General features: G+C 38.2%; 1 protein-coding gene across 1 annotated transcript in view; it reads right to left on the reverse strand.

Annotated features, from left to right (window-relative positions):
• Window positions 1–18,882, reverse strand: part of STAM (signal transducing adaptor molecule) — an 81,354-nt gene that overhangs the window by 31,138 nt on the left and 31,334 nt on the right. Inside the window, exons 3-5 of the mRNA XM_006159741.3 lie at window positions 1,962–2,037; window positions 1,785–1,880; window positions 343–489 (exon numbers count right to left, since the gene is read on the reverse strand). Of these exons, the coding sequence (XP_006159803.1) occupies window positions 343–489; window positions 1,785–1,880; window positions 1,962–2,037 (319 nt within the window). The remainder of the gene's footprint in view (window positions 1–342; window positions 490–1,784; window positions 1,881–1,961; window positions 2,038–18,882) is intronic.

Here is an 18,882-nt window from a genome sequence, read left to right on the forward strand (position 1 = left end):
CATCCTGTATAGATAAAATTATATAACTAAGAAAAATTAATATGATTGTCAGTACTACCTGAAATAATAAAGCAATTTTGTTCTTAGTATTAAAACTATATTTAAAAATTTGAATTGCAAATTGCTAAACCAATCATTTATAATGAAGGAAAGATGGGAGGAAATTGGAGATTGGAATACATTAGTATTACACTACAGTATCTTTCCAACACCTTTGAACGGAAGATTGTCATTATTAACAAAATTCCTCTGAGCACCTACCTGCGAGTGAAGGAAAAAAATCTGAATAAACCTAATTATTTTAGAGAAACAAATTAGCATACATACAACTTTATAAAATACCTGAGAGCCAATAGCTGGGAACGTAACTCCTTGTTCTTTCAAATTCTTAATCATAGCTGATATCAAACTAAGCTGTGGATCATTTTTAAATTCATCTGTCCATTCAACCATAAGAGCCTTTAGTTTTTCACATACTTTAGGATGACCCTAAGAAACAGAAATCAATTTTAATAACTACCAATGTATTGGTTAATGTTTAATATACTACAAATATAAAAACTGTGAAATGTTACAAATGTATTTTTGAATCACAAATTAAATATATGAATATTTAAAAATATAGTTGGGGTCTGGCTCAATAGCTCAGTGTTTACCAGAGCCAGATCCCACAAGGCTGACAATGGTTCAAATCCTGACCCTGGCAGCCTGAAAAACACACTGGGCACAAGTGTGTGCACACATAAAATCCCAACAAGACAAAAAAAAATGGAAAGACAGAACTGCAGCATGACTATGACCCAACTGGGATTGGGGGGGGGTACTTTCTCTCTGCCTCTCCCTCTCCCTCTCTCTTTTGAGAGCATTATGTATTTGATGACATTTTAAAAACAAAACAAAACAAATGTGTATACACACACACTCACACACACTATACAGAGATATATAGTCAATTACTAGAAACTCATATTTTATATTATGAAAAAATAGATAATATCTTCACTGATAAATTAAAACAATTCACTTAAAAATTAAAATAAATTAAATATATAATCATTTATTTTGGAGATCAGAAAAACATTTTTAAAAAACTGTTTCATATAGTCTTTTTTAATCAGACTATTTTGAAACCAAGTGAGTTTGATATATCAGGAAGACAGAAAAGTAGGCCCTGAAGCTTGATGCATATGTGCATGTCTGGGTACATGTGCATGACCAAAATTCTGATGGGATGGAGAAATGCAGGATAAAGAATTGCAGTAAGTCCATACTACACCGGGAGTGCGCTCTCTCTCTCTTTCTCTATCTCTGGTGAGTGCACATACCCTTTGACAAAGGAAGGAAAAACATCTTGTGATAGCCAAGTGTGGGCATATCTCATATCTAGATGAAAACCAGAGGGTCCTACACTTTCGGCAGTATTTGTGAAGGGCTATACAGAAAAATGTCTCTGTGTTTAAAAAACTATAGCTAAAATAAACTATTATTATAATTACAGAAATGCACATGTTTTGTTAGTAAATGAAAGAAATGATGGCTTAAATATCAATAATATATAAAACATATATAAAACATATTTTATATATATGGATTGAGAGAACAAACTCTCAAAGTTATGTGGCTTTGTAGTCTCTCCAACAAAACATGATATTTATTTATATAATATACTGGATCAACACAGCCTGCAAAGAGTTTATATACAAAGCACAGAATGGTCTTTTGCAATTTAAAATGTAAACATAAATATATAGATAAAGGAGAATATCTTAATTAATGTTCCTTACCTTATTTAATACGTTGCTTACTTCACTAGCAAAATCTCTTGAACATACTTCTAAATGAAAAATTTTGCCACAGTTTGATACACATGCTCCTAGAAGCTAAAAGCATAAAATTAGAAGTTAAAAGGGCTTAATTTTGGCAGATAATTTTGTGGTACAGCTTAAAATGAAAACACTTACAGTCAACGCTTGCATAGCAACATGAGGATCTTTATGGTTCACTCTCCTCATAACAGACCGAAGACAATCTTTAGGTCTGAAAAGTGAAAAATCAATTAATATAGAACATTTAGCTTTTTTCTGTCATAGGCAACATACAAAAGGGAGATTATGGTAGAGAATTAATTTCTATTAATGACACATTTGGAAAACTGTACACTTACTAGTTCCTTTATGTTTTTCAAACCAAATTAATAGGCTCTTCTACTTAGCAATCACAGATTAGGCATTTCATGTTAATTCTGAGTAAAAAAATTTTAAATAAAATAGTTGGTCAAGACCTCCCCTTCAGTCATGAAAGACTAACTGAAACTAGACCTACACTATAGTGCTGTAAATAATTAGAAAACTGGAAGAATGTCTATTTTAAATATATGACGAGATAACTGCTTGGCCACAAGTACTGCAAGGTGATCCCCAAAAAGAAAAACAGATTCGATAAGTCAGAGAAGTTTGCCTCAACTTTCTACCGAAAGGTACTTTCAAAGTATCAGTGTAGACTTTCTAAAAGCAGTTTCTGGATCACAGTGCAAAAAGGTGATTCCAAGAGGAGCAGGAATTTCACTAAATTGAGCAGAAAGAAGTAAGAATTCAGGGAGGCAAAGGGAGCTAGAAATTGCAGAACACAGCAGAAAACGCTACAGGAAGAAGAGCTGTAGACAACTGCAGAAGTGCCTGCTTAGGTCTGCTGTGAAAAAATCCACTCATACATTGCTGAAAAACTGCATGAAGCAAGGACAAAAATGAATGACAGCTGTAAGCCCAAGAGTTCCCAGAGATTACACAGTTACCAGAGCTCATACCAAAGTGAGAGTCTTTGTTGAATATCCAGAGCATTCAAGTAGATACAACAAAGAGTTTAGACCCTAGCGATGGAACCAAACTATCCCTAAGCCCAACCCATAATAACTAAAAAATCAGCTATGGGAAAATATAGCAACTTTAGAAAGAATACAGTCTGATACTCTCTAACGGAATCCACAAAACCTGGCATTCAAGAATACTCAAAATAATATAAAATTCAAAACTAATAGACATTAACAGGCAGAAAACTATGGCATATAACTAGAAGAAAGTTAGATGTGATGTGGCTACTCCCATGGAAGGGGCAATTTCTCAATTTTTCTCTCTCTCAGTGAGTATTTGTGCCCTACGACAAAAACCATTTAAAAAAAAAAGAAAAGAAAAAGATGAAAAAATAAAAGATGAGTAAACTTGAAAACATGAAGAACATAATCTAAAATGTAGTATAGTGAGGGAAAAAATTTTTAAATATTTAACCAAGGAATACCATTAAAAGTATGAAAATATAAAAAAGCAATGAAAAATATCTAACGGATATATAAAAGATAAATGTAAATAAACAAAAAAGGCAGAAGAAATAGGTAGAAATCATTTAAGAAAATGAGATTAGGATTTTAATTCAACCATATGGATAAACTACTTCAACAGTCTTCAGAGGGAATAGTTGGGATTAGCAGATGGCATAATGGTTATGTCATTGCACTCCCACATAGGCAACCGCAGTTCGAGTCCCAGATCTGGTAACTTAAACTCACACTGGGTAAGTGTATTTGTGTGTGTGCGTGCCCAAAATCCTGAGAGGAGAATGGAGAAGGAACTGTGGCATGGTCATCCCCCAAGGGGGTGATTTCTCTCTGTCTCTCCCTCTCTCTCTGTCTCTCCAGGAGTCCATGTACCCTACAGCAAAAATATCTCTCTTAAAAAAAAAAAAGAAAAAGGAATACTAACAGGAAAAAAACAGGAAAATTACATAATAATAAAAAGGGTTATGTCCCCCCTCTCCCCCAAGAAAGCATAACAATTCTAAATGCATATGTAAACAGACTTCAAAATACATAAAGGAAATACTGATGGAGCAAAGAAGGAAAAGCACAAATCTATTAGAAACTTCAACATATCCTCTTAATAATATTAATGATAAACACAAGAAAAATACACACACGTGTATGCACACAAATGGAAAACACTATCATGGTACTTGACTTTACTTTCCTTCTCTCTGTGTTAAGTTCACACACTCTAGACAATAATATATCACTTCACACCCATTATGATGGCTACTATCAAAAATAATAATAATAATAATAATAAGTGCTGACCGTTATGCGTGCACTGTCACAGGGAGTATAAAACAGAATGCTCACTGTGAACAACAGTATTATGGTTCCTTAAGTAGCTAAAAATAGAATTACCTTATGATGAAGCAATTTTACTTCTGGGTATTTACCTCAGAGAATTGAACCTGGGGTCTTGAAGAAGCTATTTCTACGCACGTATCTCCCCTCCCCATTCATAACAATACTATTCACGAGATCAAAAAGGCAAAAATAAGTCATTGATGACTGGATAAACAAAAGATACATACATGAAATACTACTCAGCCTTAAAAAAAATTAACAAGGACATTCTGAGAGAGCAAGCAAGAAGAGAGAAAGAGAGGGCCAGCAGGAGGCATGGTGATTATTAGGGCTCTGGACTTCCACATGGCTGACCACAGTTTGAGTACCGAATGCAGGTGCCTGAAAATCACTATGAGTGTATGTGCACACGTGCCCAAAATCCCAAGAGGAAAATGAAGAAAAGGTGATTGCAGTGTGACGGAGGGGTGATTTCTCATTTTCCCTCTCATTGCCTCTCCTCCTCTCCCTCTGCAAGCACAAATGTTCTACGGCAAAACCTTAAAAAAAAAAAAGGGGGGGGGGCAAATACAAAGGAAAAAATGAGATAAATAGCAAGAATCCCCCTAGGGGTCGTCAGATGCAATCTCTTTCATCCATTTCTCTTTTTCAGATTTTTGCTGCGCACACAGGCCCAGCATGTTTCTGAAGCCACTGCTCCAGCACTCGAACCCACCCACTCAGACATGTGGAGGAAACAGAAAATTCTAACACATGCTACAACATGGATAAACCTTGAGAACATTATGCTAAGTAAGTTAGTCACAAAAAGACAAATTCTGTATGATGCCACTTAAATGAGGTGCTTAGAGTCATCAAAATCATAGAAAAAAGTAAAATGATAGTTGTAGGGGCGAATGGGGGGTATTATTTAATGGTGTAGTGTTTTGATTTTGTAAGTTGAAGAAAGTTCTGGAAATGGATGGTGATGATGATTGCATAACACTGTGATATTGGGATCAGGTGGTGGCACAGTGGCAATACAACTCACACCCACATGGAAAGGTCCTGGGTTCACAAACCCACCCGACACATGCACACATGTCCATGATCCCCACTCAATGAGAATGGGGTGAATCATGTTGTGAAGGCTCTGATGAGGGTGTCTATTTCTCTCTCGCTTTCTCACAAAAGAAACTTTAAAAAATTAGGAGTGGATTTTAGTATCATTGAATTGTAAACTTAAAAATGGTTAAGGTAGTAAATTATATGTTTAACGTACTTCATAACAATAAAAAAAATTGGGGGGAAAATCTCAAATCAATAACCTAAGCTTCTACTTTAAGAAACTGGAAAACAGGGACCAGCAGATGGCACAATAGTTACATCACTGGACTCCCACATAATCGACCGCAGTTCCAGTCTTTAAAATTCATGGCCAGTGCATGAGCTTGTGTGCCCAAAATCCCGAGAACAGAATGGAGGAGAAGGGACTGAAGCATGGCCATCCCCTCTGGGGATGATTTCTCACTTTCTGTCTCTGTCTGGTGGGCACATGCACCCTATAGTGAAACTCTTTCTCTCTCGTAGAAAAAAAAGGGGGGGGGGACCAGTAGTTAGTGTAATGGTTATGTCGCTGCACTCCCATGTAGTCGACTGAGGTTCAAGTCCCAGACCCAGTGGCTTAAACTTGTGCCAGGCATGTGTCCATGTGTGCCCAATATCCCGAGAGGAGAATGGAGGAGAAGGGATTGTGGCATGGCCATCCCCCACCCCGGGGGGAGTGGGTGATTTCTTGCTTTCTGTCTGTCTCTCTCTTTCTGGCAAGCGCACGTGCCCTATAGGCAAAAACCTCTACAAAAAAAAAGAAAAAGAAAAAGAAAGAAAGAAAGAAACTGAAAAATAGAAAATTATGCCCAAAGAAAGCAGAGGGAAGGGGACCAGCAGTAAGCATAATGGCTATGTCACTGGACTCCCATGTAGTCGACTGTGGTTCGAGTCCTGGACCCAGTGGCTGAAACTCACGCCAGGCGCGTGTGTGTGCGTGCCCAAGATCCCGAGAGGAGAATGGAGGAGAAGGGATTGTGGCATGGCCCTCCCCCACCCCGGGGGGAGTGGGTGATTTCTTGCTTTCTGTCTGTCTCTCTCTTTCTGGCAAGCGCACGTGCCCTATAGGCAAAAACCTCTACAAAAAAAAAGAAAAAAAGAAAGCAGAAGGAAGGAAATCATCTAGAGAAAAGATAAATGAACTAGACAATCAAAAATAAAATAAAGAAAAATCAATGAAAACAAAAGTTTTTTTTTAAGTCAACAGAACTGACAAACTTTTACTTGTTACATTCTTTTTTAAGTCACTTTCTGTATATTGTTGTCTTCATAGGAATTTATCCATTTTACACAGGCTATCTAATTTATAATTTATAATAAAATTATCTATTGTGATATTTCAAAGTCCTTTTAAAACAAAGAAAACTCAAATAATTAGAGTTTGTCCAAGAAAGCTCAGATAAAATCAAAGAAAAAAAGAAATATCAATCCTATCCTCACCAAAATAAAAAGAATTAAAAAAAAATTCACAAGCAATTTTATGCCAATAATTTGATTAAACTGATAAAATAGACAAAATTCTACAGGCAGGGATACTGAAAATGACAAAGCACAAAAAGAATATAAGTGTAACAAGTAAACCAAACTAAATTTCATATCTAAAAAATACCCACAAAGAAAATCCCAGGACTAGAATGTTTCATTAGTAAATATTTCCAAATGTTTGAAGAAGGAGTAAGCAGGTGGTATGGTGGTTAAGGTGCTAGACATGGTTGACAACTGTTCAAGTCCCATGTGTACCCAAAATCCCAAGGGGAGCATGGAGGAAATGGGATTGTGAGTGGCCATCGCCCCTGGGAAGTGCTTTCTCACTTTTCCCTCCTCTCCCCCTGTTTCTCTTGGGCTAGGACACCCTGTCTATGGCAAACTAAAAAAAAGTAAGTAAATAAAAAATAAAAAAACTGAAAATTGAATTACTAAACATTATAATAAATCCAAAATATTCCTTTCAATAATCGAAGGAAAAAGTAAGGATGAAAGATAGGATCCTGTTTTTAGGGATGTTTTACTGCTTGATGGAAAGCCTTCTACTTGAAAAGCATGCAGAAAAGAGAAAAAAGAAGTAAGAGGTACTATTTACTGAATACCTAGTATGTTTCGAGCATTCTTTTTCTTTTTTTTTAATTCTAAAACTCATTTTTCTTCCACCTTACTAACTTTGTACAATATTAAAAATTTTGGATAGCAGCATCAATGAAAAACAATAATGAACCATAACACTGTTCAGATTTTTCCTCTTTCACATTTGGACTTATTTTAGGAGCCAGAATCTGTGACTGCCCTCCATTATAATTTTTGCAGTTATGAAAACCATGCTGACACATAAAAATGCGAAAGTATAATTTCAAAGCACTGGTAAAGGTCAAATATAAAAAGAATAATCTGACTTCTAAAATTAGTATAATTAAGAAATAATGATCCAAAGATGATTCAGCTCAATTAATGAACATTTTATGAAATTATTTTCTATACTTGCTTCACTACCAAATTTTTAAATGAAATTTCTATTATATTTTGTTTGTAAACTATTAATTAATTAGTTAATTAATTAATTTTAGGGTTAAGAACTCTAAACTGTAGTGATCTTTTGAAAGGGTGGTAGGAAAACAGGCTCTGAAACCAAACTACTGCTTTTAATTCATTTCTACATTGTTTTATCACACCCAATTTTTAAAACTAAAGCAAAGAAAATATCTCTGGCACCAAAACAAGGTTGGCTATTGCACCATAAAGAGGATAGAGCTGCAAAGCCAATTAAAAAGTTATAAATGCTGATGAACACTTTATGTATAGCAACACAGCAATATCCTTTTAGATAGAATATAATGAACTGGAAAATCTCTTCAGAATTGTGTATAAAAGTGGAACTATTCCACAATACAAATGACCCACAAAAATCTAAGGCTAACTACCTTATTCTGCTCCACGCATATTTTTTTCAATATTTCCACAAGATGAGTTATAAATGAATTTAAAGTGAGTATACTCTGGCTATTACCCCTCAATGACAAATGGAGGTTGACTACAAACAGTATCTATATAATTTAGTATCTATACAAACACCCTTCGCAAGTGAATGGGATTGCTAAGTGGACATAAACAGGCATAAACTATAATTGTCCAAGACAAACTGGATGTATGGTCACCCTACCCACAAACTACGTCTGCCCACAAAATCATCTATCTCTTTACGAATAGATCTGAGTTAGGTAATCCACAGAGGGTTAGAAAAAAAAAAAAAAAAAAAAGGAAGGGTAGTTTTACACAGTTGTGGCTCCTAATATCCTTTTCTCAACTTGTAAACTAGATGGAAAATAGACCTGCATGAATATACCTAGCTGCCTTGACATATATCAGCTCTTATAGCATAAGAGTTATTATCAAAGTCAATTTCATTATTCACCAGCAATATTCCAATCCACTTCAACAAACTGTACTGTCAGAATCAAAGAAAACAGCTGTGAGAGAGGGTTCTTTCCCAACAAAACCTCCCTACTCACATTCCCATCCTATCATACCTCTATCAGCCATCAATTTCTACCTCACGGTTGGAAGCAAATTGAAATTAAGGTGCAAATCCTCTTAAGCTAGTTATTCTTCAGACACAAGTATCAGAGCCATGCTACTATACTTTCTTTTGCAATACCCACTTCCAATTTCCCATACAAGACACACAGACTCTGTAGAACTGTAAGCTTTTAAGTCACATCTGGAAAGAACAGGTTTTTTTGAATGAATTCTGTTAGTAACTCCTTTCATTTAACAGTGAACCAAAAACGTGTCATTCTTGATCATTTATCTTTACTGGAAGTTCCCAGAAAGGCTGGTTCCACCAGACTGCTGTCAGAATATTATCAGCACTAAAGGCTATCAATCCCAATGATTAATCCAATTAGGTAAGCAATGTGTCAGGGTGAATCACCTTCTCTCTACCAATTAGTGACACTGTGAAAAATATATTCAGTAGGTAGTGGATAATTGATGGTAACAGTTTCCTTATACACTTTCATTAACTGATGTTCATTAATTACTAACTAGATAACAAATACTGTGCTAAGTTTTAGGAATAAAATAGTGAATAGAGGTTATTCTGCTTCGCAGAGTTTAAAGTCTAGCTTAGACTAATGTATTTAATGATTATTCAACTATAAATTAAATCTCAGCTCTAAATTACAATTGTTGCATAAATACAAATGGTTGTCCAAATTGTACATAAACTGCAAGATCATACTTAAAAACATGAATTTCAGAAAATGCCATATTTACTTTGGCCTTTTTTGTTTGCTTTTAGATTTTTTGCCACAGGGCGTGTGTGCTTTCCAGAGTGAGACAGAGAGAGAGGGAATGTCAGAAATCACCCTCCAGGGACAGGGCCACACTGCAATCACCTTTCCTCCATTCTCCTCTCAAAATTTTGAGCATTCTCCAAAAAAAAAAAAAAAAAATTTTGAGCATGCACATACATACTCCCAGCTTGTTTTCCAAGCCCGGTACCAGACTGGGATTTGAACCACTGAGTTAGCCATGTGGGATCTAGCTGCCTTAACCACCATGCCACCTGTTGGCTCTCATTTTGGCTTTAATGTATTTTCATAAACTAAAAGTTGGGGGGGGGTGTGTGTTTAAGAACTATTTTATTTTGCTTTATTTACTTAGTTATTTTATTTGACAAGAGAGGACAGAGTGAGTGAGCAGGGCAGGGGGATGGGAAGAGGGGTGAGAAAGTAAGCTACCAGCTCAGCTTGGGACTTATACCAAGTCAGCTATGTAGAAGTCTAGCGCTCTTAAGCACCACGCCACCTGCTGGCCCCATAAACTAAAAGTTTTAACAGGTCATGTGCATAAAAATACTTTAGGGGCCAGCAGATGGCGTAGTGATTATGTTACTAGACACACACAGCCAACCACGGTGAGGATCCCAGATCCAGTGGCTCGAAACTCACACCAGGTGCACATGCATGCATACCCAAGATCCTGGGAGAAGAATGGAGAAGGGAGTGTGTGTGATCATTCCCCCAGGGGAGAACAGAAATTACTGTGTCTATGTCTCTCTGTCTCTGTCTCCCAAGCAAGCACAAATGCCCTAAGGCAAAAACCTCTCTCCCTCTCTCTCTTCATTAAAAAAGAACAAAACATGAAAAGTCACCACAAAAAAATATCATCATGGGGCCAACAGGTGGCATGGTGGTTACAGTACTAGACTCCCACATGGTTGACCATGGCTCGAGTCCTGGACCTAGAGGCTTACTTTCTTCCTCCCTTGCTCTCTGCCTCTCTCTGGTGAACATACGTGCCCTATTGCAAATTTAAAAATAAAAATAATAATAAAATTACTATGAAAATGATTCCTTAAAAAATTATTTTTTAAAAAGACTATCTTTGAGAATACCAAATTAGGGTTTTTTTCTTTAAAGAACCATTCTATTTCACTTTATTTATTTATTTGTTTGTTTTAATTTGACCAGAGTGCAGGGGGCTAAAAAAGCAAGCCAAAAGGTCTGGGAGTCAAACTGCGGTTGGCCACATGGGAGTCCAGCATCTTTAACCACATCACCTGCTGGCCCAAGACTAATAAATTAGTTATTGATATGTCTGTGTTAGCTGTTCATATTTACAAATATGTACAAATGATTAGGTCTCTCTCAATACAGAACGATTTTTTCTATGTAAAAAGTCATAAATAAGGGGCCAGCAGTGGCGTGGTGATTAAGGGTGCTGGACTCCCACATGCCCAACAGCAGATCCCAGACCTGCCGGCTTGCGCGCACTCTCTCTCCCTCTCTCTCTCTCCCTCTCCCTCTCCCTCTCTCTCTCTGTCCCTCTCTGGTCAAATTAAAACAAATAAAGTTAAATAGAATTATTACTTTTAAAAAAAGTCATAAATAAATGTTAGATAAAAATATATATATATAAATAATCCTGGGCCTAGCAGGCAGTGTGGCGGTTAAGGCACCTGGCTGGCTTCCCACATGGCCAACTGTAGTTCAAGTCCCAGAACTGGAGTCTTGAAAATTATGCTGTGTGCATGAGCGTGCATGCCCAAAATCTTCAAAGAATGGGGCAGAATGGATTTCTGTCCCCCCCGAGGAATGATTTCTCATTTTCCTTCTCTCTGTCTCTCTCTTCTCTGGTGAGCACCAATGAATTATGGCAAAAGCCTATAAAAAAAAATCCTCATATCCCATTTTGCCATTTCATTTCTCAAGGATCATCTCAAATATCAAAAATGAGATATCTTATAAGAATCCATTGTTTAATTCTAATGGTATATTTCATTGTTTTGCTGTCAAGTACAAAGGTGACTCAACACTTACAGAATTAATAGACCACTGGTGGGGCCAGCAGGGGACATGGTGGTTGAGGTGCTGGACTCCCATGTGGCCCACCATGGTTCAAGTCCCAGACCTGGTGGTTTGCTTTTTCACTTTCTCTGTTTTCTCCTTCTCGTCCTCATCAAATTAAAAAAATAATAATAAATAAAATTAAATAAGTAATTCTTTTAAAAAATAGGCCACTAGCAAGTTATGAATTCCAAAGATAATCACAGTAACAACTCCTTTCTCATATGCCCTTCTTTTTTTTAAGAATTATTTATTGGGGACCAGCAGTTACCATAATGACTATGTTGCTGGACTCCTATGTAGTCGACTGCGGTTCGAGTCCCGGACCCGGCGGCTTGAACTCACACCGGGCGCATGTACGTGCATGCCCAAGATCCTGAGAGGATAACTGCGGCATAGCCATCCCGCCTGGGAGTGATTTCTCAGATTTCTCACTTTCTGTCTCTCTCTGTCTGTCTGGCGAGCACACACACCCTATAGCCAAAAAAAAAAAAAAGCACACCCACCCTCTAACAAAAAAAAAAAAAAAAAAAAAAAAAAAAACCCACCTCTCCCAAAAAAAAGAAAAGAAAAAAGAATTGTTTAATTTTACTTACTACTATTATTATTTTTTAATTTGCTATAGGGCATATGCACTACCAGATCCAGGACTCAAACTATGGTCACTCATGTGATATTCTAGTGTCTTAACCACCATGCCACCTGCTGACCCCTCACACACTCTTCTACAATATCCTATCAAGAGGTGACATGTACAACCCTCCCCTCAAATCTGGACTGAACTTAGTGACTTGCTTGACTAAGAGAACGTAGTGGACAGCACATTTTAAGACTTACAGTGCAAAAGAAGCCAAGAAGAGTATTCCTGGATCTCTTAGAACACTTGTTCTTAGGATGCTCCCTCTGGAAACCCAGGCACCATCTGTGCGAAACTCAAGGCACAAGCAGAGGCCTCCGTTAAGCATTTTCAATCTATAGCCTGGGCTGCAGTCCCAGTTATGACCAGCCAACGATTACTAGCTAACTGAATATCCAACCCAGCTGAGCCTTTGGCTGACTCAAATCTTAGCCACTATATGACTGCAACTTCATGAGACTCCAAGCAAGAATGATGTAGCTGTTATCACACACACGCAAGGTTACCTCCATGGTGCAGCAGTTATGCACTACTTGAGAGAGGCTGGAACCCGCACAGTCACCACAGTTCAAAGCCCCTAGCTCGGTCTGCCTGGGACACACCTGGCATGAGTGTCCAGGAACCTCCAGGCTGGAGGACGGAGATCCTGCTGTGAACAGAACCTGTGGGGGGGGGTTGCTCCTTCTCATCACCCCACATGTACACACAACTCAGAAAAAGTCACACTTACAAAGCTCATTGTGGATTTCATCGCTAGATCACTTTTCAAAGTGCCTTGTGTTCTCTGAACTCCAGTCCTGAGGCATGCTCCTCTCTCTGGTTCTTGCCCACCCTGTTTTTCTTGGAAAATGCTCACACTGTTCATAAATCACAGCTTAAACACTTCTTGAACTGAGAAATCTTAATCTCTTCATGGCTGGCCTGCAATAAGCTGGGCCTGGAATGTTAGGTATTTCAGTTGCAACTCAAATATTAAACTAAATTTGTAAGATAATAATTGTAACAATAATAGTTAACACTTAATGAGGGCCAGGTCTTGGTGTAGTAATAAAATGTAACACTGTGAGGCTGAACCATATGGTAAGGTTCCAGGTTCCTGTCTGAAGGCTTCCCTCTAGTCCATAATAATGATCTGTGGCTGGCTGAGGCTAGGTGTGGAGAGTGACCCCAAAACCCAACTGGGAGTGCTGTCACTTTACCTGTCTCCCTAGCTCATGTAAGAAATAAAGAAAATTGGGATCAGCAGGTGCATAGTGGTTAAAGGCGCTGGATTCCCACATGGCCGACCATGGTTTGAATCCCGCGTCTGGTGGCTTGCTTTCTCGCTTTCGCTTTCTCTCTTCTCTGTCTGGTAAAATTTTAAAAATAATAATAACAAATGGAATTAAATAAATAATTCTTTTTTTAAAAAGAAATAAGCAAAGTTTTAAAACACAGACACAAACACACACATAGCATCTACTTCAAAAAGATAGGGATCAGGGACCAGGGCAAGAACAGGAAAAGGAGACTTATCTTAGGTTTCAGGTTTTCTTATCCAAAATACCACTGTTTCTCTTACCATTTAATAAATGGCTGTAACACAAATGACGCTTGTAAAGTGTCACCGGACTACAGCATTTCCCGAAGTTAGTATCCAAAGTCAATGTGAAGTCAATGGTCTCTAATGAGGGAGTTACCTGTCAGAGAACACCCTGCACCATCTTGCAAACAACCAACTTCTCCTCAATTATTAAAGCAAAATTGTTACTTTGAGTGCCAGTGGCAAAAGGTGGCTAGCATATACAGCCAAGTTATATAAACTATGCGTATGCTGAGGAAGAGTCATTCTTAGTACAGAGAGGTATTCATTCTGTAACAGAAGTGGCAACTGTAACTGTGAGACAGCACACATAAGACGACGAAATAGATTGGCAAGCACATATTTTTAGAAAAAATTAAAAAGGTGAGTGGGATCTAAAAGAATACAGTTAAACTCAGTAAGTTAAATGTGCGTATGATGCAGTTCAATTCTAGAGAAGACAAACTAATTTCACGTTCCTACAATTCTCTTTTCATAAATTAATGAAATTTCAAATCTCCTTGAATGGCTTGGAGTAAATTTCTAGCAATGGCACTACATGATTTATAAATGCCTCTCCACTCACAGGTATGCTGCTGCACAGTTTATGAAAGCTCTACAGTTTAACATTATGCTCCAGTCACTAGCTAGTGAGACTATCCGAAAAGGTATTCCCATTAATATGTGAGGAAGAAACTAAGAATAACTAAAGCTGTTGTTGAATAAAGGAGTCACAACTTGTGAGATATTTATGCTTTATAAAATATTTGAAAAATCTCTGATTTTAAATATGTCCCGGCTCTACACTGTATTTTAAAAGTACTCTGTGTTGGGACGAGCAGTTAGCGTAATGGCTATGTTGCTGGACTCCCATGTAGCTGACAGTGGTTCGAGTCCCGGACCTGGTGGCTTAAACTCACACTGGGCGCATGTGCGTGCATGCCCAAGATCCCACGGAGAATGGAGAAGAAGGGATTGCGGAGTGGCCATCCCCCCGGGGAGTGATTTCTCACTTTCTGTCTCTTTGTCTCTGTCTTTTTGGTAAGTGCACGCGCCCTAGCAAAAAAAAAAAAAGTACTCAGTGTTGGAACCAACAGTTGGCGTAATGGCCATATTGCTGGACTCCCATGTGGTCAACCGCAGTTCGAGTCCTGAACCCGGTGGCTTAAAACTCATGCCAGGCGCATGTGCATGCATGACCAAGATCCTGAGAGAAGAATGGAGGAGAAAGGATTGCAGTGTGGTCATCACCCATGCGGGGTGATTTCTCGCTTTCTGTCTCTCTGTCTCTGTCTGTCTGGCGAGCACGCGCACCCTATAGCAAAAACCTCTCCCTTCCCAAAAAAAAGTACTCAGTTTCAATAAAAAGCATAGGTTAAACTGTGACAAGATTTTTTAATACTTTTAAGGAAATTATTAATATTGAAAAAATAATAAATTTAAATAGTAAGTTGTGCATTTATTACAAAATCAATCAATTATTGGGAACCAGCAGTTAGTGTAATGGCTATGTCGCTGGACTCCCACATAGTCGACCGTGGTTCGCGTCCCAGACCCGGGGGCTTAGAACTCATGCTGGGCGCGTGTGCGTGCGTGCCCAAGATCCCGAGAGGAGAATGGAGGAGAAGGGATTGCGGCGTGACCATCCCCCCTGGGGGGTGATTTCTCGCTTTCTGTCTCTCTGTCTCTGTCTGTCTGGCGAGCACGCGCACCCTATAGCAAAAACCTCTCCAAAAAAAAAAAAAAAAGAAAAAAAAATGTGATCTATCAATCGTGTTCCTAGGTTATTTACTCAGTTGAACTGAAAATCTATGTTAACACAAAAACCTGTATATGAATGCTTTATTTACAATTACCAAAGCTGCAGAACTCAAGATGGCCTTCAATAGGTGAATGGATAAATAAACTGTAGGGCATTTGTATATTGAGATATTATTCCGGAATAAATAGAATAAGCTATTTTATAGATTAGTAATTGCTAGAAATGGGCTATTATGCCAGGAAAAGGCATGAAGGAACTTTAAACGGATATAGTGAAATAAAAGAAACCAGTATGAAAAGATATATATTATATCATCCCAATTATAGGATATTTTGAAAAAGGCAAAACTAAAGACACAATGAAAAGAACAGTAACTGTCAGAAGTTCAAAAAGAAGTCAAAAAGGGTTGCACCGATGGAACATAGGTTACTTTTAAGGTGGTAAAATCATTCTGTATGATACTATAAAGGTAGATAGGTGTCACTATATATATTGTCAAAAATCCATGGAACCGACCTCCACTAGCTGCAGGAGGTACAGCTGGGGCAAAGCAGCCCAACTTCACCCGCCCTCTTCACCACCAAGATGCCTAAGAGGACGGACGGTTAGCTCGGCCAAAGTGGCAGTAAGGAAGAACCCAAGAGACTGGTGAGGCTGTCAGCTAAACCTGCTCCCGCAAAAGTAGAAACAAAGCTAAAGGCAGCAGAAAAGGATAAATCTACAGTCAAAAAAAGTTCAAACAAAAGGAAAAAGAAGAGCAAAGGGAAAATAGGCCAAAGTAGCTACCTAAGAAACTAAAGAAAATTTACCTGCAGAAAATGGAGAAACTAAAAATGAACAAAGTCTAGCTTCTCATGAGGCAGGAGAGAAAGAGAAGCAAAGTTTGACTGATAATATCACATACCATATCCTATCAGTGGTCCCTGTCTCCCTTCTTTTATGATCCAAAGGAATATTTTTATCAACTATTTTGTAAATGCATGTTTTTTTAGTAGCTCTAGAAACATTTCCTCCTTTAAATTACCTCTGTGCCCATGATTAGTAGAATTGTTCCCCCAAAGAAAACCACAGCAGATGGCTTGCATGGTGGTTGGTTAAGGCCCTGAAACTGACAAGGCCGACTCTGTAATTTGAATCCTAGGCCCCGCTTGAAAATCACACTGGGCACTTGTGTGTGCATGTCCCAAATCCCAAGAGGAGAAGAGAGAAGGGACTGAGGTGTGATTGTCCCCCCCTGGGGTCTGTCTGTCTGTCTCTCCCTCTCATTGTCTCTCTCTGGTGAGCATACATACCTGTGGCAAACATCTAAAAGCAGAAAACCATTTCTTGACTGCTGCTCTCCCTGTAAGAACTGTATGTACTCTGTAACGTATGTAGCTGTGGTAGTCCAGTTTTCCTAATAACTCTGCTATGAAATCTTGAAAATTTGAATATGTAGTATACATCATTAATCATTGTGAATTGGTGGGACATATGTAACAGCTTATTAACATTTGAAGCAACTTTTACTTTATATCCTCTCAAGGAAAATTTGCCTCCAAATCTGAAGCTGCAATGTCACCCAGACTGTTTAAGAATCACAGGGGCCAGTTTAGAGGTTAGGGCAGTAAACTTCCACATGGTCAACTGTGGTTCAAGTCCAGACTTGGAAGAAAAAAACTCACATCAGGCACGTGTGTTTGTGTGTGCCCAAAATCCCAGGAGAATGGAGGAGAAGTAGTTGCAGTATAGCCATCGCACACGGGAGTGATTTCTCACTTTCTCTTTATCTCTGGTGAGTATGCACACCCTATGGCAAAAACCTTTTAAACAAAAAAAAAAAAAAAGAAAGAAAGAAAGAAAAGGAAAAAAGGAAAAAAAGAAAGAAAGAAGAGAAAAAATCCTAATTCTTGGGTTTTTTGGGTTTTTTTGGTTTTTTTTTTTTTTGGGGTGGGGCGGGGGGTATGCCCATTAAGAATCAGATACAAGGGAACAGCAGATGGCATAATGGTTATGTTGCTGGACTCCCACAGAGTCGACTGTGGTTTGAGTTCCAGACCCAACAGCCTAACACTCATGCTGGGCATGTGTGCGTGCATGCCCAAGGTCCCAAAAAGAGAATGTAGGCGAAGGGACTGTGGCGTGGCCATCTCCCATCGGAGTGATTTCTCGCTTTCTCTCTCTCTGTCTCTCCAGGAGTGCATGTACCCTATAGCAAAAATGTCTCTTTAAAAAAACCCCAAAAAAAAAAAAAAAAATCAGGTACATACTGTGATGTCCATATACTGATCCAAAACACAACAAACAGAATCTCAATTATGAAAGAACATTTCAAACTCCAAAAAAACCACCCCAAAACACACAGAACTATATAAAACAAAGTATACCTCAATGTAAACTATAGACATTAGTTAACACTTTAACAAATGGACCACACTAATCAAAGATGTCAATGATAGGGAAATTGTGCCTGGAGTGAAAGTGGGATACTGCTATGGTTTGAATGTGTCCACCCAAAACAAGTGTTAGAATTTGGTTGTGACAGGATTAAGAGGATGTGAACTTAATTTGACTATGAAAATGACAGGTGGAACTTTGGGAGGTGATCGGGACTAAGGTCATCTGGATGGGCCCACCATGATTGAATCTTAGTAGGCAGGCCTGTAAGACAGACACACAGGGACACAAACGCAAGTTCATGCTTGCTCTGTCTCACCATGTAATGCTCTCTGCTATACTATCTATCAGCCAGAAAATCCTTCCCAGATGACCTTAGACACCAAAACCATGAACTAAATAAGTCTCTATTGTTATGAATTACCCAGACTTGGGTATTTAGTTATTAAGCAAGAAAACAAACTAAAGCAAGGAAGAATACAGAATTCTGTATCAGCTGCTCAATTTTTCTATAAATCTAAAACCATATTTTAAAAATAAAGTCTGTTAATTACAAAACAAAAATGAAGCCATAAGGAAAGCAAGATAATTCCACTAAAACCTTGTAGAAGAAAAGTCCTATATAATTTTAATTCAAAACTCTACAGACCATAAGACTGATCAATTCAATCACACAAAATTGAAAACTTGCAAGCAAAAAAAGAAAGAGTTTAAAAATGGAAAAAATATCTACAACTTATACTAGGACCAGCAGTTAGCATAATGGCTATGTCACTAGACTCCCATGTAGACGATCGCAGTTCAAGTCCCGGACCCAGTGGCTTTAACTCATGCCGGGCGTGTATATGTTCGTTCCCAAGATCCCAAGAGGAGAATAGAGGAGAAGGGACTGCGGTGTGGCCATCCCCCTGGGGGGGGGGGGGGATTTCTCCTTTTTTTTTCTCCTTGTTCTCTCTG

Source organism: Tupaia chinensis, unplaced genomic scaffold (genome assembly GCF_000334495.1).
Source record: "Tupaia chinensis unplaced genomic scaffold, TupChi_1.0 Scaffold000647_1, whole genome shotgun sequence".
Classification (NCBI taxonomy): Eukaryota; Metazoa; Chordata; class Mammalia; order Scandentia; family Tupaiidae; genus Tupaia; species Tupaia belangeri.